At 61.3% G+C, this 23,988-nt stretch overlaps 2 protein-coding genes across 2 annotated transcripts; both read left to right on the top strand.

Annotated features, from left to right (window-relative positions):
- Nucleotides 1-5,295: 5,295 nt before the first annotated feature.
- Nucleotides 5,296-10,612, top strand: LBX2 (ladybird homeobox 2). The gene is given in 4 exon segments (XM_065598506.1): nt 5,296-7,247; nt 7,249-7,332; nt 7,384; nt 10,107-10,612. Coding segments are annotated over 4 exon segments (699 nt in total). The 5' UTR covers nt 5,296-6,998; the 3' UTR covers nt 10,472-10,612.
- On the top strand, nt 10,549-12,329 carry LOC135984085 (uncharacterized; the record flags this gene model as incomplete). The annotated part of the gene is made up of 1 exon (XM_065598527.1): nt 10,549-12,329. A coding segment is annotated over one exon (1,050 nt), but the record flags the coding sequence as incomplete, so codon positions are not given.
- Nucleotides 12,330-23,988: the final 11,659 nt, after the last annotated feature.

The following is a 23,988-nucleotide window of genomic DNA, read 5'->3' as shown; positions in this document are numbered from 1 at the left end:
GGGGAGGGGACTGCAGACTGGGCCAGGAGAGCTCTAAGGGCCATGCCAGACCCTCTCTGCAGCCAGCTCCCACCTGGCACCTGCCTCTCCCCCTCGGTCGCATTCCCCTTCCTCCCATCCCCTTTGTATTCGCTGCGTTTCCATTCCTGTCTCCTCAATCCCTGACCCCCATTGCCCCCCGCCACAGGCCTAGATGGGAGCCTCTGGCCTGCCTTATGCAGGGACGCTCTCTGGGCCGGTTCCCCTTCTTCTCAGGCTCTGTTCCCGGCCACCAGACCAGCTGGCATTGACCGGGGCCGGGCAAGCCCTGAGCAGTGCCAGGAACGGCCATTTCCTGGTGCAGGTCTCAGGGCAGCTCCGCTCTCGGGCTGTGGGCCTGCTTTGGCTGAAGGGGTGGGGAATAGGCTGTGTGCGGGGGGGCTGGGTTTGCCTCCACCTGCCAACAGGTTCAAACCACAATGCCTGGTCTTCGCAGGGGAGTTTCCCTGGCTCACGACCCCCTTTGATCCTCGCGCAGCCCCAGCTGTGGGCCCGAGGGCTCCGTCTCCTGCTCGCCGGGGCAGCGCTTGTCGCCGGAGCCAGGGCATGTTGCCGGAGTGAACCAGCGGCCTGGGTCGGTGCTCCCGTCCCCTTGCTGCAACGCGCCAAACCGCAGACGGCCCGACCCCAAAGGCCTCCCAGGGAGCACCGCAGGGAGAGACCCAGACGGCAGCGTGACTTGCCCCAGCTCGCCCAGCAAGCCCTGGCAGGGCCCGGATTCGAACCCAGCTCCCCTGAGCCTGGTTCCCAAGCCTCTGAACATCACGAGGCTGCAGTGGGGCAGGTATTAACACCCCCACCACTCCTCATGTGAGCCTTGGCCCTGCAAGAGACGCTGCCCCGCTGCCTGCGTCCAGCGCCCTCCAGAGAGGTCTGGAAATGCAGCCGCACATGGTGGGGATCCTTCCTCCCGTGGGGCTCAGCACCCCAGAGAATCTGGCAATGGGGCTGAGCTCCAGCGGCTCGGACCTGTGCGCCTAGAGAAGCCGCAGCACCAGGAGCACCGGCAGCTCCCTCTGATTTATCCGAGATGGCGGTTCCTTCCGAAAGGACAATGAACCCCTCTGCGCTTGGCTTCCAGCGTATCCCATCGGGAGTGTGTGTGTGTGTGTGTGTGTGCACACCAGGCTCTGTGTGTGGATACAACAACTCCCCCCAGGCTATTTGTGTGTGTGTTTGTCTGTACAACCCACCCACTCCCGGCTCTGTGTGTGTGTGTGTGTGTGTGTGTGTGTGTACAACCCACCGGGCTGTTTCTGTGTGTGCATGTGCAACCCCAGGCTCTGTGTGTATATACAACTCCCACCAGTGTGTGTGTGTGTGTGCGTGTGTACCACCCCCCCAAGCTGTGTGTGTGTGTATAACCCGTCCAGGCTCTGTATGTGGGTGTACCCCCCCAGGCTCTGTGGTGTGTGTGTGCGTCCACCCCCAGGCTCTTCGTGTAACTCCCCAGGCTGTCTGTGTATGTGTGTGTGTGTGTGTGTGTGTGTGTGTGTGTGTGTGTGTGTGTACACTCCTGGGCTGTGTCTGTGTCTGTGTGCGTCTGTGTGTACACTCCTGGGCTGTGCGTCTGTGTGTGTACACTCCTGGTATGTGTGTGTGTGTGTGTATGTGTACACTCCTGGGCTCTGTGTGTGTATGTACACTCCTGGGATGTGTGTGTGTGCCTCTGTGTGTGTGTGTCTGTGTGTGTGGGGGGTGTGGGGGTGTGTGCACTCCTGGGCTGTGTGGGTGGGTGGGTGTCTGTGTGTGCCTCTGTGTGTGTGTGTGTGTTTGTGTATGTGTAAACTCCTGGGGGGGGTGTACACTCCTGAGCTGTGTCTATGTGTGTTCACTCCTGGGCTGTGTGTCTGTGTGGGTCCACTCCTGGGCTGTGTGTGTGCCTATGTGTGTGTGTGTGTGTGTGTGTACACTCCTGGGCTGTGTGTGTGCCTCTGTGTGTGTGTGTGTCTATGGGGGAGGTCTGTGGGGAGGGGTGTACACTCCTGGGCTGTGTGTGTGTGTGTGTGTGTGGGTGTGTATCTGTGTGTGGGGGGGGTGTCTGTGGGTGGGTGTGTACACTCCTGGGCTGTGTGTGTGTGTGTGTATGTATCTCTGTGTGTGTGTACACTTCTGGTCTGTGTGTGTGTGTATCTGTGTGTGTGTGTCTGTGTGTGTACACTCCTGGGCAGTGTGTGTCTGTGTCTGTGTGTGTACTCTCCTGGGCTGTCTGTGTGTGTGTGTGTACTCTCCTGGGCTGTCTGTGTGTGTGTGTATCTGTGTGTGTGTGTGTGTGTGTACTCTCCTGGGCTGTGTGTGTGTGTGTGTATCTGTGTGTGTGTGTGTGTACTCTCCTGGGCTGTGTGTGTGTGTATCTGTGTGTGTGTGTACTCTCCTGGGCTGTGTGTGTGTGTGTATCTGTGTGTGTGTGTGTGTGTGTGTGTGTGTGTGTGTGTGTACTCTCCTGGGCTGTGTGTGTGTGTGTGTGTATCTGTGTGTGTGTGTGTGTGTGTACTCTCCTGGGCTGTGTGTGTGTGTGTATCTGTGTGTGTGTGTATACTCTCCTGGGCTGTGTGTGTGTGTGTGTCTGTGTGTGTACTTTCCTGGGTTGTGTGTGTGTGTGTGTATCTGTGTGTGTGTGTGTGTGTGTGTGTGTACTCTCCTGGGCTGTCTGTGTGTGTGTGTCTGTGTGTACTCTCCTGGGCTGTGTGTGTGTGTGTATCTGTGTGTGTGTGTGTGTGTGTGTATACTCTCCTGGCTGTGTGTGTGTACTTTCCTGGGCTGTGTGTGTATCTGTGTGTGTGTGTGTACTCTCCTGAGCTGTGTGTGTGTGTGTGTGTGTGTGTGTGTGTGTATCTGTGTGTGTGTGTGTATACTCTCCTGGCTGTGTGTGTGTACTTTCCTGGGCTGTGTGTGTGTGTATCTGTGTGTGTGTGTGTGTACTCTCCTGAGCTGTGTGTGTGTGTGTATCTGTGTGTGTGTGTGTGTGTGTGTGTACTCTCCTGAGCTGTGTGTGTGTGTGTGTATCTGTGTGTGTGTGCTCTCCTGGGCGGTGTCTGTGTGTGTAGTTACACACACCCTCTCCCCGGCTGCTCCTGTCTGTCCCGCTCCCCGGCGGGGCCGCAGCTGAGCCGCTGCCCGGGTTTGTCCCCGCACCGCTGTCACCATATGGCGCGACTCCCCTGCGCGCTGCGGAAGGATCCGATTCCAGCCGCTTTAATGGCTCGTGTAAACGGCCGGTTTATCACCGCGATTGGGGGCGGGGGAGCGGGGCCGCGGCCCGGCTGAGTGACAGCAGCTTTTAACCCCTTCACCGCCAGAGCGCGGGGCGCAGCGAGCCGGGGCGGGGGCAGTGGCGCTACCCCTCTCCCCGCTGATGGGGGGCGCCGATCGGGCCGGGGGGAGGCCGGAGCCAGCCACGCCCGGGGCCGTGGCTTTGCCCTGGCGTCCGCGGCGGCAGTTCTCCGGCCCGCACTGTCCCGGGTGGGGTCCCGTCCTCCCAAGCCAGGCCCGGCGGGGGCTGCCACGCGGGCTCCCCCGCCCCCCGCCGGTGTTCAAGCTCAAACGTCACCAGCTGCCCCTGTAGTGCCGAGCGACTAGTGCTCCCACGCGTGGGCGTGCGCCCCGGGGGCTGTGGCGGGACGGCGCGGGGGGTGTCCCGGGGTGCAGCCATCTCAGAGCGGGTCTGCGGGGCGTGGGCACGTTTCTCCGGGTGTCTCTGTCCCTCCGCTCCTCCCTCGCCGGGCTGGGGGCTTCCCGGGCCCTGCCAGGCACTGGGGGTGACCTGTGTTCTCGGCCCGCAGCCCCCAGCCCGGCCACGAGTCCTTGGGGGACGGTCCCGCTCCGCGGAGGCCGGGCGCGGCCCAGTGTCCGAGGCTCCCTGGCTAGAACAGCCGGCGCCGACCGGAGCGGGGCCCGGGCTCCAGGGACAGCCCCGCCGGACAATCAGAGCTGCAGGCACCGGTCCGACAGCCGCTCCCGCCCTGGCACCCCTGGACCCCTACCTGGGCCCACGAGCGCTAGCGCCGGGACCGGGACCCGGACTGGACACCGGGTCCCGCTGGCCTCGGCTCGCCTCAGCGGGAGGGCGCTTCGCCGGCGCTCTGGACACCGCCCGGGGCCTGCCTCCCGGACCCCAGAGCCCGTGGGAGCGGAACCCGCAGCCGGGGGGTGCCCAGCACCCTGCCCGACTGGAGACACCGGAGAGAAAACCCGGGAGCTCCCGGCTGCGGCTTCGCCTTCATCCCGCCGGCCGGGCCTGGCCTGAAAAACCCTGGCTCGCCAAAGAACGGAGCCGAGAAAGGGAACGAGATAGATAGATAGATAGATAGATAGATAGATAGATAGGGTGGGTGGGTGGGTGGGTGGGTGGGGTGGATGCGGTGGATGGGGATAAGTAAATAGATAGATTGATAGAGGGGATGGATGGGGATAGAGAGAGAGAGAGAGAGAGAGGGTGTATGGGGGCAGATAGATAGATAGAAGGGGTGGCTGGGGATAGATAGAGAGACGGGGGGTGGCTGGGGATAGATAGAGAGGGGGGGTGGATCGGGGATAGATGGATCGCTAGAGATGTGTACGGGAAATGACAGACAGGTGACACGGACGGGGGTCTATGGGGATGGATCGATTTGTATCGGACTGGTAGAGATATTAACATTTATCTGTGCTTCTGTGCGTGTACGGAATAGCAGTGATCTGTGTGTGTGTGTGTGTGTGTGTCCGTGTGTATATGTGTGTGTGACTCTGTGTGTCTGTCTGGATCTGTGTCTGTGCGCGCTGGGCAGACACACGAGTGCGTAGCACACATAACCCGTCTCGGGAATAGCGGTGATCTGTGTGTCTGACTGTAGCAGTGTGTGTTTGTGTGTGTGTGGGGGGGGGGGTGTCTAGCTGTGGGTCAGTGCACTGAGAAGCGGTCGGGGTCGATGGCGGACACACCCCAGCCAGGTTTCCCTGGGTCGCTGTGTGCAGAGGGTTTGCTCCAGCCCCGTGGAGAGACGGGGACACGCATGGGGGAGGGGGTGTCTCCCAGGGCCGCTCTGAACCCAGGATCGCAGCTGGGGCGGGCCGGCCGGGGCGCGGGGCACTCTCCGTGTCCGCCCCCGGGGCCCGGGAAGGGCGCTCACCTGTCCCGGGCGCGCTGTGTGTGTGTCCCGGCCCAGACAGCCTGGCCGCGGGTCCCCGGCTGCCGGCCCAGCTGGCGCAGCGCAGGGGGGTTTACAAGTGCGCGGGATCATAAAGCTATTTGTAAGAGGGTTATAGCCGGGCCGCGCTGTGAAACCCAAAACCAGCGCAGAGCCCCGGGCCCGGAGCCCTAATCACTGCCAGACGCGGCGGCCCTGCGCTTTTATGGGGCATTTAGAGCAAGGGAGCTAATAAATTTCTGGGACGGCAGAAGCCCCGCAGGGGGGCCGGGGAAGCCGGGGTGAAGGGCCGCAGGAGGGAGCCGCGCACCCGGCTGCAGTGGGGAGGGGAGACGCGGCCCAGACGCGCCGCACATGGCCCGGGCCCGCCTGAACTTTGAAAAGCTCTTTACGATAGTCCAGAAAAGCCTTTTATCGCTCGTCTTTTATATGGCTGGGGCCGGGTCTGCCTTGCATTAGCGAGCCGGCTGGAGAGGCCGGGGCGCCGGGGGAGGCTGGGCCCGGGCGCGGCTCCCACCCGACGGCTGGAAGAGGCAGGCGGCGAGCAGGGCCGGCTCGGTCGCTCGTGGGGGCCACGCTACCCAAGTCCCACTCGCGGCAGCAGCGGGGCAGCTACAGCCACCGCCCCGCGGCAGAGGCCGGGCCGGGCCACCCCCGGGGAGCCTGACAAGGACCCGGAGCCCCGGCCCTGAGCAGCCAACAGCCGTGACCCCGCGTCCAGCTAACCCCGAGCCAGGGCCCGCCGGAGCGAGGCGGTCCGCGGATGCCAGGGGGTCAGGGGCGAGCGCCCGAGCCCAGACGGCTCCGAGCCCGCCCCTGGGGCCCGGCTCCGGGCGCAGGTTTGTAGGTAACAGCCCGAGAGCAGCAGCGGCCACCAGCCAGCGTCGGCCCGGGCCAAGACAGGGACGGTCCCCCCCGCACGAGCCGCCTGTGACCCCGCTGCCGCAGAGCTCCGAGGGCCCGAACTCAGCTCCCATCCCGCCGCCGCCCGGAGCCCGGCCCGGAGCGCTAAGGCGCTGCGCCTGTGTAGCTCCCGGCCCGGGGCAGCGGGTCCCCGGGGCCCGGAAAGCGAGGCCGCCCGCAGGCCCCAGAACCGAGCGCCCGGCCCGTCCTGGGGCTTAGCCCGGGCAGGGCCTGGGCCAGGCCGCTTTGCAGCTCACGAACCCCAGCCGCGCCGTGAGCTCGGGCCGGCGGGACTGCCGCTGGAGGCGGGGCGGGGTCGCCGTGGGCTCTGCGGGGAGCCCAGGCCAACAGGCCGCGGGTTCGGGCTCCTGACCAGCTGGGCCGCGTGTGTCTGCCAAGGGCTGTCTTTGGAGTGTGTCTCCGCGCTTCTAGGGGGCCTGGTCCTCGGGGAACCCCCCCCGGCGCGGGACCTGCGCCTCGGGACACCCGCCCCCCGCAGCGGGCCCTTGGAAGGGGGGTCCCCCTCCACTCCAGCCAGCTCCCAAACTTTGCGAATACTCCAGCGGAGGCTCCTCCTACCCCGGTGCCCAATTAGTGACTCTGGCCCTGTCCCTTTAAGGCTCCAGCGCCGGGCCAGCGAGGGGGAAGCTTTGGCTAGAACTGAACTCTCCGAGTTAGCGGGGAGCCGGGGGAGCCCCGGAGCTGGGAGCCGGGCCCCGCGCTGCCTCGCTCCAAGGCCCCCGCCGGGGGCACTCGGGGAGGTGTGAGTTTTTGGCAGCAGCAGGCGCGGGGGCGGAGGCTGGGAGCCCGGGAGCGCAGTCTCCTAGGGGGGACCCGGCCCCATGGCTCGGGGGGGCTGCTGAGCCCTGCCCGGCGAAGGACGCGGAGCCAGGAGCCCGGGGGCGGGCGGGGGCACCCCTCTTTTGGGCCATGACCTCCGCCAGGGAAGGGAAGGCGGCGGGCCCCCTCTTGTGCCCCGCCGGCCAGGAGAGGCGGAGGAGCCCGCTGGACCAGCTGCCGCCCCCAGCCAACTCCAACAAGCCGCTGACCCCGTTCAGCATCGAGGACATCCTGAGCAAGCCGTCGGTGCGGAAAGCGGCCACCGGGCCCTGCGCCCCCTCGCCCCGGCTGCTGGACAGAGCGGCCGGCTCCGGAGCGCCCCGGAACGGCGTGCCCGCCCCCGTCCTCCCCGCTCTGCGCCCTGGAGGAGCTGGCCAGCAAAACTTTCCAGGGGCTGGAGGTGAACGTGCTGCAGGCTGCGAAGGTACCGGGGCGCGGCCGGGGCGGGACGATGGCCCGGGCAAAGCAGGGACAGGGTAGCCTCCCCGGGGCTCCGGGCCTTGCAGACCCTGGCTGCCCGGCGGGGAGCACCGCAGTGACCCGGCCGGCCTCTGGGAGATGGGAAAGGGAGGCGGCCCCGAACTGCGCCGGGCTCTTTCCGGGACCCTGACGGCCCTGCGGCTTCCCCCGCCCGGTCCCGGAGAAAGCGAAAGCGCCCGCGGCAGGGGAGTCCCCGCAGCAGCCGGTGAGGGTGAAGCCGGGCCGGGCTGGGGCTGCAGCCAGAGCGACCGGGAACGAAATGGAGCCCGGGCAAGAGACCCCCGCGCCGGGGAAAGTCCCGGGGCCTAAGCGCTGCGAGCAGGGAAGCGAGAGGGACGGGGCTGAGTTTTCAAGTTCCTTAGCGCGGTGGGTCTCCGCTCCTCCGGGGACCGGGGTTCGTTACCCCGCGGTGCCCAGGGATCTGCCAGGGGACAGCAGCTCCCCAGAGCTTGGCCTAGTTTACAAGAAAAGCACCAGCGAAGTCAGAACAAACTGACATTTCCTAGAGACACGGGCTTGTTTACCCCGACATGCGAGCGCCCTATGTAGAGTGGAACGGATCCCGTTTGTGGTAACAATGGGGCGGGCGGCCATTGTGCGGGACCGGGGCGCCGGACACTCCTGGGCCGTTGTGTCTGGGTTTGGAATTCGGGGCGCCCCAGACCAATCATACCCCGGGCGGGAGAGGTTGCGAGCCGCTGCCTTAGCTTGTGCCGGGGCTTGTCTGCGTGGAAGACTCATTCCCCATTTCCTAGACAGACAGACAGACAGACACCCGGCTAACTAGCAGACCGACCCAGACACACGGAGCCCAGCGATGTCTGTGCAGCTGCGAGCGCTTCTCCGCGGGGCTGTAGCCTCCCACCGCGAAGGAACAAGCGGCCGGTTCCCGTTTCGCTTGACACAGACATTGTTACAATTATTGGGGCGGTTAAATAAATACTCCGCGTGTCGCCGGGGCAAAGTTTTGTTCCGCAGCCCGCGGGAGAACGCAGAAATTAACCCTACGGCGCGTTGGAATCCGCTCTCCGGGCGGCGCGGCGCGGCGCGAAATGCGGGCTCTGAATTTGCGGCCAGAGCCCCGCGCATTACAGGCGATTTTCGTTTTTCTGAGACACACGCACAATTCTCCCGACACGCCGGGTATATTCCGAACAGAGACCGGCGTATCTGGCGGGTACGAACAGCCGGAGATGCGCCGCCCGGGAGCCGTAGCAAATAGCCCGCGGGCGTGTGACGAGTTTATTTCGGACTTTCTCCCGGGCACACCCAGTTCACGCGAGTCCCGGGAAATGTGTGATTCGACACAACTCGCGGAGTGCACTCAAACCACGCGATCCACGGGCAGACACCGGCCGCCGGGTGTCTAAAATCGTTTCTCCCGCCCGACACCTTACGCTCGTACGAACGCGCTGAGTTCTGGTGCGTTTTACCGTTTGGGGATGTACAGGCTCAGGGCTGTGTATTGACTGTCTCGGAGCGCGCACGTTTCGGGCGATAAATGTCCCTGCGCGCCTCTCCGAAAGTTCAAAACTAGACTGGAAGGAGCCCGACCTTTGCAGACACTCCGGCCCCGCACGTCGGGCTCCGTTCGTAGGTCCCAGTGTGTCTGTGTCGGCCAAGCCCCGGCGCAGCATCGGGACAGAGAGAAAAGAACCGATATTCGCTATTCTGCACACACGCGTCTAACTCGTTAGCGGGGCCAGGGGCCGACGTGCGCCGCGCTGTCCGGTCCTGGGCTCGGGGACTCTCAAGCATGGAGCCGCCGCAGCGGCCTCGTCGGGAAGCTCTTAGCCCCTAAGGAAACGCACAATCGTTTCTAAAACGAAAGAAAGACGCTGCCGTGCGCGGGCTGTTTTAACCCGGGCTGGGTCTGTAATGCGGGAGATTGTCCGTTCGGGGTCGGTGACTGCACCCACGGCGTGTAACAAACGCGGCCATCGCTGTGTGTCCACGCACAACTCGAGCGTCGCCGCCGGCCCCTGGGCCGTGCCTGGCTCCCTCGCCCTGGCTGCGGCCGGGTTACGGGTTGGCGGGCGGGGAAACGAACCCGCGCGGAGGAGAGAATTTCACAGCGGGGAAGCTGCCCGCCCGGCCGGGTCCGTCTCAGGCTGGGCCGGGCCGGGAGATTTCGGGTCACTCCAGTGTCTTCGCCTAGTTTGTCTCCAGTTGTCCGCGGCCCCTCGCCGCCGGCCCGGCCTCAGCCCGAAGGACAAGCCGCGGTCTGTCTGCAGGGCCCGATCCGCCGCCGCTGCGAGCTGCCCCAGCCCCAGGGAAGTCCCGGGACCCGGGACAAGTCACCGCAGCCGGCTCTGCCCCGGACAGGAGAACGGAGCCGCTCCCCGGGACAGGCCTCGGGGCTGCAGGGGAGAAGGGCCGAAGCGCCGCGTCCCCCGCAAACGGGCAGAGGGAGGCCGGGGGTGCGAGTCCCCAGCGCCAGCGGGGTCCTGCCCCGGCTGATTTCTTTGTTCCCCACAGACCTGGGGGGGGAATTTCCTCCCTCACCCCCCAGCCGAAACGAGCCCGGGCTGTGAGGGGCCTTATCTCGGGCCGAGGGGCCCCGGGCAGCGTGCAGGGGGCTCGCAGGCCGCGCCACAGGGAGCCGGACCCGCGTCCCCATGGCCGGGGGGTGCCGAGGAAAAGGCCCCGGCCGGGGGCGGCGCAGGGACGGTGCCCCCGGCCAGCAGCCGCCCTGACCGCCTCTCCCTCTCCCCGCAGGTCGCGACCCGCTGGGCGCCTTCGGGCCGCGGCCGGCCTCCAAGAAGCGGCGGAAGTCGCGCACGGCCTTCACCAACCACCAGCTCTACGAGCTGGAGAAGCGCTTCCTCTACCAGAAGTACCTGGCGCCGGCCGACCGCGACCACCTGGCGCAGCAGCTGGGCCTGAGCAACGCGCAGGTCATCACCTGGTTCCAGAACCGCCGCGCCAAGCTCAAGCGCGACCTGGAGGAGATGAAGGCCGACGTGGAGTCGCTCAAGAAGCTGCCGCCGGCCGCCCTGGAGAGCCTGGCGGGCATGGCCGAGCTCGGCGAGCCCCCGGGCCCCGAGCCCTGCTCCGAGGAGGAGATCGAGGTGGACGACTAGGGGCAGGGGCCAGCGCCCGGGGCCCGCGGCCGAGACCCCCCAGGCAGCCGGCCCCAGTCTGCGCCCCTCTGAACTGAGAGCCTGGGACTTACCAAATACACCTCACTGAGGGGGGAGCCCCCCTGCCCACCCTCAGGCGCGGGTACCCTTCCCCCAGCCTCCCCCCTTCCTCTTCCTCCTCCTCCCCCCTCCGGGCCCGGGGTACCCTTCCCCCAGCCTCCCCCCCTTCCTCTTCCTCCTCCTCCCCCCTCCGGGCCCGGGGTACCCTTCCCCCAGCCTCCCCCTTCCTCTTCCCCCTCCTCCCCCCTCCGGGCTCGGGGTACCCTTCCCCCAACCTCCCCCTCCCCCCGCCTTCCTCCTCCTCACCCCTCCGGGCCCGGGGTACCCTTCCCCCAGCCCCCCCCCCTTCCTCTTCCTCCTCCTCCCCCCTCCGGGCCCGGGGTACCCTTCCCCCAGCCTCCCCCCCTTCCTCTTCCTCCTCCTCCCCCCTCCGGGCCCGGGGTACCCTTCCCCCAACCTCCCCCCCTTCCTCTTCCCCCTCCTCCCCCCTCCGGGCTCGGGGTACCCTTCCCCCAGCCTCCCCCCTTCCTCTTCCTCCTCCTCCCCCCTCCGGGCCCGGGGTACCCTTCCCCCAGCCTCCCCCTCCCCCAGCCTTCCTCCTCCTACCCCCTCCGGGCCCGGGGTACCCTTCCCCCTGCCTCCCCCCGCCTTCCTCCTCCTACCCCCTCCTACTGCCCCTTCCTCTCTCCTCACCCCCTCCGCTCCGGGAGCGGGTACCCTTCCTCCTCCCCCCTCCGGGCCCGGGGTACCCTTCCCCCACCTTCCCTTTCCCCCTCCGGGTGGGGTACCCTTCCCCCACCCCCACCTACCCCCTCCTTCCCTGCCTACTCCCCCTTCCCCCCTCCTCCCCCGTCCGGACGCGGGATACCCTTCCCCCGCCTACCCCCTTCCCCCCCAGTCGCCTTGTACCCTTTCCCGACCCCATCCATACTACCCCGCCTGTCCCACCTACCCACCCCCGCCGCAGGTACACCCCCCATCTCCCTCCTCCTCCTCCCCGGGCGCGGGGTACCCACCTCCCCAGCCCTGCCCTGCCCCCCGTCCCGCCCGCTCCCGTCGCTCTCTGAGGGGAATTGGTGCAATTTCATTTATTTTATTTTATTTTATTTTATTTTATGTTCTAGCGTCGTCTGGTCCCGTCGGGTGTGTCCGTGTCCCTCGGCTGCTCCCTGCCGCGGGCGGGGGGGGGCCTGGCCTGGGGGGAGCCGCTCAGCGAGAACGGGGGGCTCCGGGAGTCGGTGAAAGGAACAAGGGGGCGCGCCCGGACCCCCTCATTTGTGGGGGCCCTGCTCCTGGCTCTCCCCGGGGGGAGGGTGAGTGGGCCTGGGCCCGCCCCCCCTCATTTGTGTGTATATAGTTTGAATAAAAGGAGACACCTTATTAACAGCTGGGTGCGGGCCTTCTTGCTGCAGGTCCGGGCAGAGGAGACCGAGCGGAGCGGGGGCGGCTCCCCCAGGGCCGGGGTGACTGGAACGGGGGCGCCCCCACCCCCAGGACCGGGGTCGGACTCTTCCCCCGCGGCCTCAGCCCGCGGCCTCCTCTCCAGGCCGTGTCGGCTCGGCTTGCGATTCAATTAGGAGCCGGCCGGGCTCCATATGGTTTGCGAGTCGCTGCAGCCCCGGCAGGCGGGTGATTGATCGGGGGGCAGCCGCACCCCCCCCACACACACACACATCTGCGGCCGGCCGCGGGGGGGAGCCACGGATTAGCGGGGTCCCGCGTGACCCACCACGGGCTCCCCCGCGGCCCATTGGTAGCACTGCGCAGATCAAGCGCCGGCTGTTTATACTGGGGGGTCGGGGGGGGGCAGCCAACGGGGCAGTCAAGGCCCTTTGTTCGCCCCCGCGCGGCCGGCAGGGGGAGCGGCGGGCCTCGGCCAAGCTTCGCGCCCCCCCACCGGGGGATCAGAGCCCTGGGGCGATCCCCCCCCGGAAATCAGAGCCCCCCCCGGAGATCAGAGCCCGGGGCGCCCCCCCGGAGATCAGAGCCCGGGGCGCCCCCTCGGAGATCAGAGCCCCCCCAGACCAGGAGATCAGAGCGCTCAGCCCCCCCCCCCCCCCGTCACTTGACCGTGGGCCCCTGCCTAGGAGGGAAGAATCCCCCTCCCCCTCCCATTCCTGCTGCTCCGCCCTCCCCCCCTCCCCCGACGTGACCGTCCCTTTCCTATTGTTTCTCTTTCTGGCTCTGTCCTGGCTCCAGCCCTTTTGTTCTCTCTCTGGCTTCGCTGCCGGGCCCAGCGGACGCGAGCTCGTTCTCGGCTCCCCTTGGCCAGGAGACCCCCCTCCCCAGCCGTTTGGGGGCAGGGCCCTGGGTGGGGTCTGGGCCCCTCACGGAGCGCCGGGAGCCAGAACCCGCCGGCCCCAGGCCGCCCCGGCTGGGCGGGGAGGCGAACTGGACACTCAGCCCGGGGAAACTGAGGCGGCTGCTGAGGGAACTCAGCTGGGGACAGGCGCAAGGACAGAGCAGTGGCCGGGCTGGTCCCGCCGGCGGAGCAAGGCCCAGCGAGGACCTGTGCCCGGGGGTCTCCAGCCCCCCTTCCTGCTCTGTTCCCCTCCCCCTTCTGGGGGCGTCTCCAGACAGGGAGGCATCTTCCCTTCCCCGGAGGTGCAGCTGTTCCCAACATACTAGGGCTTGTGTGTGTCAGTGTGTGAGTCTGAGTGTGTCAGAGTGCATGTGTGTCAATGTGTGTGTGTCAGTGCATGTGTGTGTATCAATGTGTGTCACTGAGTGTGATTGTGTCTGTCAGTGCATTTGTCTGTGTGTGTGTGTGTGTCAATGTGTGTGTGTCAATGTGTGTGTGTCAGAGTGCGTGTCTGGGGGGGTGTCAGTGCATGTGTGTGTCAGTGTGTCTGTATCTGTGTCAATGTGTGTCTGTGTGTGCATCTGTGTGTCAGTGTCTGCGTCATTGTGTGCATCAGTGTGTGTGTCAGAGTGCGTGTCTGGGGGGGTGTTGGTGTCAGTGCATGTGTGTGTCAGTGTGTCTGTATCTGTGTCAATGTGTGTCTGTGTGCAGCTGTGTGTCAGTGTCTGTGTCATTGTGTGCATCAGTGTGTGTGTCAGTGAGTGTGTGTCTGCTTGTGTGTGGCTGTCCCTGGATCTGCAGCCGACACGCCTGTGGGGCTGGAGGACAGGGGCAGCGCGCAGGTTTCCCGGGGATGCGTTCGGATAACCGCATTACTGCAGCATGGGGGGCGGAGGCCACGTTCCAGCCCTGCGGTGATGGATTACGTCTGGCACCGTTTCTATCTTGTCGTGCCAAAAAAGTGATTTCAATTGAATTGGGACCACGGAGCCCTTACGCGATACACATGTGCGCTCCAGCAGGCCCTGCCCACGCACGGCAGCCACTGGGTGCCCCCCCCCCCCCGCCCGCAGCTGCTGCACCGGCAGAGGCCTGGGGCACCCGCCCAGCGGGCTGGCAGTGACGTCACACCCCACATGCCCCCTCCCCCCAAGCAGACTGGCTAAGGGAGAGGCCAGTGACCCACGAGGGACGCCCGGGCTGCTCAGGGCTAAGGCCCTCGGCAGAACTGACCCTTCGGACCGTGTCCCTGCCCAGGCTGGGGACTAGCGCTGCCCCTTGCTCAGTGTCCCAGGCGTGAGCCAAGCCTCTGCCCCCGCTCCGCCCGAGCCCTGCCGCGGGAACAGCTGGGGGCTGAGCAATGGGATTTCGCTCTGAAAGTGCCTTTGACCAGCTGCTGCGGGGAGTCGCTTTTAACGTGACAGTTGTGAGGCCTGCGAGAGCCAGGCACCATGCACGTGCCTGGCGCTGCTCACAAGCCTGCCTGGGAACCGGGTTAGCCGCAGGCACGGGGTAAATTCACCCCGACCGTAGGCCCCGGGCCAGGCCTCAGCGGGGCTGCACCAGTGTCCCGGAGGGCAGAGCCGGGAGGCAGCGCGGCTGGCACAGGTGTCCCCTGGCAGGGCCTAGCTACCAGTTCTGCTGATGACGCAGGAGCTAGACTGGACAGCGGCAGCAGCAGCTCAGACTGGTACAGGCCGGGGGCCAGTCACACGGTCACTTTCCCGAGCCGAATGGCACCTAACGGGCCCCTCGCGGGGTGGGGTGGATCCACAGGCCTGGTGCTGCTCTCAAACGGCTCTGGACCAGTCCCTGGGAGGACCCCTTCCCTGTGCCTGCCCCCTCGGCAGGGGGGCCAAGGGCCATGGCCGGGCCTGCCCCGTCCACTTTTCAACGCAGCCCCGGCCCCTGCCCCCGCCCCTTCTCGTCCATCTGGGGCCCCTGCCCCCGCCCCTTCTCGGCCACCTGGGGCCCCTGCCCCCGCCCCTTCTTGGCCACCTGAGGCCCCTGCCCCCGCCCCTTCTCGTCCACCTGAGGCCCCTGCCCCCGCCCCTTCTCGGACACCTGAGGCCCCTGCCCCCGCCCCTTCTCGTCCACCTGGGGCCCCTGCCCCCGCCCCTTCTCGTCCACCTGGGGCCCCTGCCCCCGCCCCTTCTCATCCACCTGGGGCCCCTGCCCCTGCCCCTTCTCGTCCACCTGGGGCCCCTGCCCCCGCCCCTTCTCGTCCACCTGAGGACCCTGCCCCCGCCCCTTCTCGGCCACCTGAGGCCCCAGCCCCCGGCCAGGTGGGACGCTGGATCCCGGCCCAAGTAAGGGCCGCCCGAACTGCCGAAGCAAAAAGAAGAAGAAGAAGAAGCCGCCTGGACGGTGCCGCCCCCTTACCCTCATCAGCCCCCTCCCTGCAGGGAGGGGGCCCGTCAGCACCATGTGACCGAGTGGGGTCAGCAAACCCTGGCAAAAATAGGGGGAGGGAGGGCACGTGACCCCCACATGCCTCCCCATGTGATACCTCTGGCTTCTGCCCAATGGGGAGGGGGGTCCTGGGGCTTCAGCAGGAGCCGGGCAGAAGCCCCGAGATCCAGCAGGCGCCCTGGTCCTGAACTATTGTTGTACGCAGCTCGGAGGCCACCCCTGAGACCCCCTCAACCAGTCCCAGTCTAGGAGCATCTCCCCTGCCTCCAGCCGCCCCCGCAGAACCACCCCATCTGGCCCCATCTACGGCCTTTGTCCTCCCACTGCTCACACCTGGCCGGCCTCCTAAGGAGGGGCCGGGGGTAGTAATCCAGGGTTATTAGTTGCCAGGTGCCAAATGTCCGGGCAATTGGAGTGGCCATTGTTTTCTGGGACTGTCCGTGGGCCTGGGGCCCAGCCAGGCGCAGTCACACCTGGATCTCTGCACAGAGTAAACAACCTTCCCTGCCGCATCTAGTAACAATGCAGCACTAGGGGAAACCGAGGCACGCACAATATTCATTCAACATATTATGACTAAGTCCCACTGCTTCACAGAGCTCCGGAGCGCTGGGGGACTGGTGAGTGGGTAAGGGCTGGCCCTGCATGCACCCACCCCCACCCAGCCGGCCTGGGGGGCACAGCGCTGTGAGCTTTGGCTTCAGGCACCAGCTGGAGAAGCCCTGACGCTCCAAGGGCCGGCTGAGTCCCCAGCAGCTCCCAGGACTGGGAGGTTGGAAAGCTACGCTGATGGACCTGGATGTCTTGCTTCAAATCTTCATAGTGCCCCAGGGTGTTCTGTCCTTACACCCGGCACTGCTCCCTGGGCTGCCCCACCCCCAGCTGTAGTGGTGTCCCTCAATCCTGACCCGCAGCCCCCGGCTGCTCCAGTGCACCAGTCTCCAGCCCGGCCTGTGGTTTGTAACATGGGCAAATGGCCAATAGGCCCTTGAATGTGAACGCCGCCCTCACTTCACTCCTGACCTCAAGGTGAGGATTTAGCCGCAGCGGCTCCAGAATTACCCCCGCGTGTCCCCAAGAGACACGTCAGCGGCTGCCCCCCGTGCTGGAGGGCAGCTGCTCTGGGGACCGAGCACACGGCTGGACTCTCAGCCTCCCGCTCTGGGCAGGAACCCGCCCCAGGCCTGGCCGTCCTGCCTCCCCTGAGGGCAAAATCTCCCCCAGCCCCAGGCTGCTCTAGGCCCCCTTCAGCCCCACGGTGACACCGAGCTCACCCCGCCCCCACCCTCCCTCCAGCCCCAGTGCGGCCCGCTGGAGCAGGGCTTGGCATCAGGGCTGGCATGTGCACTGCTGGCCCCATGGGCTCAGGGCCACGGCGCCTCTGTGTTGTCAGCCGTACCCTGCCCTGGCCTGTCTCTGGCCAAGCCTTAGCCATGGTGGTGGGCTGGGCTGGGGGCTGCAGGTGTGACTGACCCCCCAGAGCTCTCTGGCCCCAGCCCAGCCTGGCTCATCAGCTGAGATCCCCCCCGGGATCCCTGCTCGGTCTCTGCACGGGGGTTCTCAGCCCCTGTGTACCGGGCAGGCCAGGCCGGGTCAGACCCACCGGGTGAGTCTCACGCAGTGCTGCCCTCTGCAGGCCAGACGGCTGTGACTGTGTGATGTGGCTCTGCTGGCGGGGGGTTGTGGCAGGGGGCTATGGGGCCGGGACCCCCATAGGGCAAGTCCTTCCTCCACCCCCCGGCAGAGGCAGCCAGCTCTGGGAACCAGCACCGGCTCCAGCCTCTCCGTGTCCCTGAGGAGCCTGAGCCCAGCGTAGCTAAGAAGAGACGAACGCACGAGGGCGAGGCCGTGGGCAGCAGCTCCCGTCCTGTGCTCCAGTGGATCGCTGGACCACCAGGGTAAAGCCGCGTGTGCTGGCACCAGAGGTGTGTCGGGGGCCGGGGCCAGGCTGCGGAACTAGGGGCCAGCCCAGAGCAGGGGAGCCATCTCAGAGCTCCCCTCTGGGCACAGGGGGCCATGTCACAGCCCCCCCTCCAGGCATGGGGGGCCATCTCAGAGCTCCCCCTCCAGGTACGGGGGGGCCATCTCAGAGCTCCCCCTCCAGGTACGGGGGGCCATCTCAGAGCCCCCCCTCTGGGCACGGGGGGGCCATCTCAGAGCCCCCCCTCCAGGTACTGGGGGCCATCTCAGAGCCCCCCCCCGGGCATGGGGGGCCATCTCAGAGCCCCCCCTCTGGGCACGGGGGGGCCATGTCAGTGCCCCCCTTGGCTCCCCTGTCTCAGGACTCCCCGAGACACTTCAACACACTCAGGCTGCGGAATGAGCCCATGCCGGCATTAGTCACACGGACACCCCAAGGTTGGGGGTTTCAGGCTCCCCTGTCCGCAGGGCCCCCAGGCTGTTCCTCATCTCACACGCCCTGCAGCCAGGAGGGCTCCTGGGCTCCCCCCGCCCTGGGCTCACTGACGGTACCGCAGCCTCCCCGGCTCCCTCCCCCGTGTGCAGCACAGTGCGCTGGGTGTCCCTCTCCCCGCTCCGGACCCCAGGTGTTACCCCCGCCCCTAGTCAGGCCCAGCCAGGCCGTGCCTGCCCAGTCAGGGCCTCTCCCTGGCCTGTGACCCGGTCCACGCAGGGCAGGTATGAGTCGCGTCACTGCTGCAGGACGGGGCGGTGCCCAGGGCCGCGGCAATGGGGGCCGGGGGGATAAACGCCCGGGCCGAATCCAGCCTAGTGAGCTTGTTACAGCCACAAACTACAGCCACAACCCAGTGCTCAGGCGGCAACGCTCAGCCTCCAAGTCAGGAAACCGCAGAATTCGGGGTGTCTGGGCGCCCTTGAGTCAGCCCCTTGTGCCCACGTGGGATCTGCTCAGCCGCATTCGGCCCATGTGGGGGGCCACGCTCACTAGTCTGTGATCTCCTTGCTGCTCAGTGAGTGCCCCAGCCCCACTCTGAAGGGCGAGTTACTGAGTCCCTGTGACGTTATTGACATAAACTGGGACCATATAGATCATTGTTGCAACCAAAGTCCTGTAGTGGCACCCAAATCTTGTATAAAGGGGGTCAAATGGGGTGTCTAGGACAAGGTTATGGTTTACTGGTTATGATTATGCTGTCTATATGTGTGTATCAGTTTTGTAGTCGAAGTTATGAATATTGGCTCTATACTGTCTGTATGGCAAACTTATGCTATGCTTCTGGGTGACATCCCAGACAAGCTGAGATTAGCTCTGCCTAGCCTGCTTGATGGCCCATTAAGGACCATCAGCTGTACAATGGACCCATTGAGAGAAGGCAGATACGCCTTGTACCTCAGCAAAGTATGCAGGGACTGGCCCATGTGACTCCAGACTCCACGTTGCTGTAATTTAAGAACAAAGAGGTGTTCTTACACCTGAAAAAGACTATATAAGGCTGATGCCTGATCTCCATCTTGTCTTCAATCCTGCTTCTTACCTCTGGAGGAACTTTGCTACAAGCTGAAGCTGTGAACAAAGGGCTGAGGACCCATCCCAGCTGGGGATGTATTCCAGAGACTTGATTTGAACCTGCAGTTTATTCCATCGCTGCTGCAAGCCTGAACCAAGAACTTTGCCATTACTGTATGGAATTGATTCCATTTAACCAATTCTAACTCTCATCTCTATCTTTTTCCTTTTATGAATAAACCTTTAGATTTTAGATTCTAAAGGATTGGCAATAGCGTGATTTGTGGGTAAGGTCTGACTTGTACATTGACCTGGGTCTGGGGCTTGGTCCTTTGGGATCAGGAGAACCTTTTTCTTTTACGGGGGTATTGGTTTTTATAACTATTTGTCCCCATAACGTGTGGCACTGGTGGTAATACTGGGAAACTGGAGTGTCTAAGGAGATTGCTTGTGAGACTTGCGGTTAGCCAGTGGGGGAGACCGAAGTCTTAGTCTGGCTGGTTTGGTTTGCCTTAGAGGTGGAAAAACCCCAGCCTTGGGTTGTAACTGCCCTATTTGAGCAATTTGTCCTGAGTTGGCACTCTCAGTTGGGTTCCGCCAGAACCGCATTGTCACAGTGGCGTAGTCGTGCTTGGATCCACAGAACCAGGTCAATTAAGCTTTGGGTCAGAACCCCACGCTATCCAAATTTGAATTTTGGGATTGAGAGTTTTGTTGGTTAAAGAGCTGCTGCAATGGCTGAGCAAAGAGCATATGAGGGACTTGGGAAAAAAGCCCTGGAAAATTTGTGTTCAGAAAAGAGGATAAGCTTTAGAAAGAAAGCTACAAAGGAAGAACTGAGAAATCTGCTAATAGCCAGTGATCAGGGGGCAAGAGCACAGCCCTTACCTGAGGCTGCAGAAGATGCAGAAAAAATTAGGATGCAAAGGGTGACAAGTAAACTGCAATTTGAGCATGAACAGAAGCTAGCAGATCTTCGATTGCTGGAGAAGCAAAAAATAGCAGAGTTAGAAAGAGAGAGAGAGAAAGAGGCTGCTGAGAGAGAGAAAGAAGCTGATCAAAGAAAGAAGGAGGCTGATGAGAGAGAAGAGAGAGCTCGTAAGGGACGTCTAGAGCTGCTCGCTGCTGAGCAGGAGACTCACAGGATGGAACAGGAGACTCACAGGATGGAACAGGAGACGGCCAGACTTCAGCTCCAAGTAATGGAAGAGCGGAGAAAGTCATCCCCACCTGGTACTCCACTTCCCCCCCACCATGAGAAAATCTGGGAAAGGATGTGTCCCATTTACAATGATACTGAGGATATAGAGGAGTTTTTGTCTACCTTTGAACGCCTCTGCAATCTGTACCAGATCCCTGAGGGTCAGCGAATGCCTGTCCTGCTAACCAGACTGACTGGAAAAGCCAGGGAGGTGTTTAATGACTTGGGGGAACAAGAAGCATTAAATTATGAGCGGTTTAAGGATTCTGTGTTAAGGCGATTCAAGGTTACTCCTGAATCTTACAGAGTTAAGTTTAGAGAGTTTAAAATGCCTAAGGATTGTACTTTTGTAGAATGTGCTCATAAGTTGATGGGTTTTGTTAAAAAGTGGGTTATGGGAGCCAAGGTTCATGGGAGTTTTGAAAAACTGCTGGATTTAATAACTTTGGAACAGTTCTTAGACATTGTGCCTGACAATGTGAGAGCAGCTGTGTGTGACAGGGACCCTGAGTCAGTCCTACGGGCGGCAGAGATTGCGGATGCCCATACCCAAAACAGGGCTCGAGAAGGGTGTAAAACCCCGGGGAAAACTGATCACCATTCTCCCCAGTTCAAGAGGAGGGAAGGATTTAAAAATAAACCTGACTCTTCTAAAGGAGTTCAAGGGGGCCCGGAGGGTAGGAACTCACATCCCCAGCAGGTTACATGCTATCGCTGTGGTATGCTGGGCCACATGAGACCAGACTGCCCGACACTGAAGGGCAGCCCAAAACCAGCAACCCCAAATGCCACGGCCAATGCTAACCCTGTTGTTGTAAACTCACAGGCAAGCCACACAGAGCCCAGCATTGGTGCCCTGTGTGCAAATGCTGTTTCTGTTGTCTCTGAAGGATTTGACCTTAAAACTCACATTAAAGCTAAATATGGGGGAAATAATGCAGAGTTTATTAGCAGTGCAGAAGTGAATGGAGTGAGGTGTATGGCATGGAGGGACACCGCAGCAGATATTACTCTGGTTAAAGCAAGTCTTGTCAGGAAGGAAGATTATTTGCCAGGTGAAGATGTAACTGTTGTAGCCTTATCTAAGTATTTTGTCAGGGTGCCTTTGGCTAAAATCCACCTGAAATGGAAGGGATTGGAGGGCACCATGGTTGTGGGAGTAAAAGACATAATCCCTAAGGATATTATGATTGGAAATGATATTAAAGCTATGGTCAGTCAAGTTAATACAAACCAGGCACAAGAGAGGATTGATCCTAAGGTTGTGCCTATGGAGGGTTTCTCCAAAAGTTTGTCTTTGGAAAGTAGCTGTTCGGCTGTGAATGAAGTTTCTGAATGTCTATCTAATGTCTCAGAAGTAAATCTGGAATTAGATCAAGCGAAGGGAGAGGAGAACCAGGAGATTTTGGATGAGCCTAGGCAGTCTTGTGAGCTGATGGCTTTATCTAGTCAGCAGTTTGGGAAGGCAAGGAGAGTGGAAGATGAGTGTCCCTATACCTTATCTGTTTCCTGTGCGAAGAATAGTGACAGTGAAGGAAATGTGCCTGTGTCTGTCAGGGGTATTGACTTGCCTATGGAGGAAGCTACCCCAGTCTCCAAGCAGTTGTCTGTGAACAGCCCGGGGTGCTGGGACAAGGGAAATGAAATCCCAGACAGTATGTCTAGTAAAGGAAAATGCATCTCCAACTCTTTTTTGTCTGTGGAGCAGACAGAAGGTGCCTTTCGGCCTGTGATGGTTGAGAGTAATTTAGTTGTCTCAGAGTTGGTTCTGGATTCAACTAAAGCCCAGGAAGGGAATGGTCCTAAGTTTGCATCTGCTGGGGAGAATGGCCCCGTAACTAGGTTGCATCCAGTTAGTGGCTTAGCAAAATCCCAGAGACCAAACAATTCTGGTGCTTGTATTTTGCCTGTTGCTCATGTGTGGTTGGAGAAGGGTGTAACAACTCTGTCTGATCAGGGTGATACCCTAGCCAGGGCACAAGGAGAGCAGAAAGGTAATTTGGTTGTGTTACCTACCGACAGTTTAACAACTTGTAGCAAAAAGGAAAAAATTCCTAAGCTTGTGTGTGGCAAAGAGAAGGGAAATATTTCTAACCTTTTATCTAGGAAGTCTATGGGTTCGCCTGAAAGGGGATTGTGTAGAGATCTGCCTGATGGGCCAAAGGTGATCCTGAATGTAAGTAAGACCCAGACAGAGTCTGTTGTTGCTCAGGAAAGTGTGCCTTTAGAGCAAGCCCTAGGTGAAGAGGGTAAGGGCAGAATTTCTGTGAGGGGTGAATTGCTGCTTAGAAAAGCTCCTGGAGAAAGGAATCCTCATGGTACTCGGTGCAAGCAGTTCCCTGCAATTGAAGGGTGTGAGAGTGATTTAATCAAGGAAGTTTCAGTTCCTAGCAGCCAAAAATTGTCTGTTGTGAAGGGATCCACTAACTTTCCTTGTAAAAGATCCAGTGTGGGTAGCTTTGAGAAGGTCTCAGAGGAAGTAAAAGTTGTTAAGGAATTGAGGCATCCCTATAACCAAGTGGCTGTGTGGGGCCAACTTGTTGGGGAGGCAATGGTGTTGGAACAGGAATGTCTCCTTTCTGATTCTTTAAATGAGCAGTTTGTGCTTCAGGGTTTGAGGACAGATTTGGTTACTGATGTGTCAGAGCAGAGCAGTTTTATGGCTAAATGCTTGAGGATGCGGGGGAGAGGAAGCAAACTCTCACCCGCAGACTCTTTGGATTTGTGTGGTATCTCTTTAAGACAGAGTCCAGCCTTGGAGATGATAGCAGTTACGAATATGAAAACTGGTGGACTGGCTCTGGTCTGGGGTAGTGCAAATTACTTGCCTGGCTGGGAAAGGAAGGACTTGCTAATAGCTGTTAGCAAAGAGGGCCCACCCCATCAGCCAGTGAATTCTGTTAAGCAAGAGAAATCAGGGTTTGATCCTGCAGGACAAGGAGGAAAGAGAAAACTGAATTTTGCAAAGGGAAGCCGCAGGTTAACCCTAAAATGCCCAAACTCCAATGGTATTGAACCAAAGGTGTGGCATGACAAACATGACTGTAGATGGACACTTGCAATGAACTTGTTGTTATTGCTAGATTTTGTAATTAATGTGTTGCTATTGCCACAAACTGTAAAAATATACAATGTGCCTAATCTTTTGGAGAATTCCTTGAACATGTTAAAAGGAATACATGAAAACACACGTTATGTTAAAAGGCCTTGTTACACTGGGGTTTCACAGGCAATGCATATAAACAATATGGGAACTTTTCACAGGGGAAAAGACAGTCCAGACCTAATGTGCTGTATGAAAAGGAAGACTGAGGCACACTACCATATTGCTTTCATGGCTAAATGCCAAGATTCCTGGACTATGAAGAACATTAATATCTGCATTTATTCGATGTTAATTGGGTTCCAAACATTGGCCCGAGCTTGTATGGATAAAGTAGCAGTTTTCTTTAGCTCTTGGCAAGATCACATGACACATACAGGAACCATGCTGCCAGAGCAGATCCAATTCACTATTGTTCTAACTAAGTGTTACCTTGAGTTTGTAAAGAGGTTCAATCATGTGGTTGAACATGATTTTGATAAACCATTTCTGTTATGCACTGGTATGGCTTCTAACCCAATACTAGCTGTAGTGGGACAGAACCCAGGATGGGGAGCTCTTGGGATGCAGTCAGTGATGTTTGTGTCATCCCTTCCTGCATCAATTTTGCGTTGGGGGTGTGACGTTATTGACATAAACTGGGACCATATAGATCATTGTTGCAACCAAAGTCCTGTAGTGGCACCCAAATCTTGTATAAAGGGGGTCAAATGGGGTGTCTAGGACAAGGTTATGGTTTACTGGTTATGATTATGCTGTCTATATGTGTGTATCAGTTTTGTAGTCGAAGTTATGAATATTGGCTCTATACTGTCTGTATGGCAAACTTATGCTATGCTTCTGGGTGACATCCCAGACAAGCTGAGATTAGCTCTGCCTAGCCTGCTTGATGGCCCATTAAGGACCATCAGCTGTACAATGGACCCATTGAGAGAAGGCAGATACGCCTTGTACCTCAGCAAAGTATGCAGGGACTGGCCCATGTGACTCCAGACTCCATGTTGCTGTAATT

Source organism: Chrysemys picta, chromosome 5 (genome assembly GCF_011386835.1).
Source record: "Chrysemys picta bellii isolate R12L10 chromosome 5, ASM1138683v2, whole genome shotgun sequence".
Classification (NCBI taxonomy): Eukaryota; Metazoa; Chordata; order Testudines; family Emydidae; genus Chrysemys; species Chrysemys picta.
This window is presented reverse-complemented; position numbering and strand designations above follow the sequence as displayed.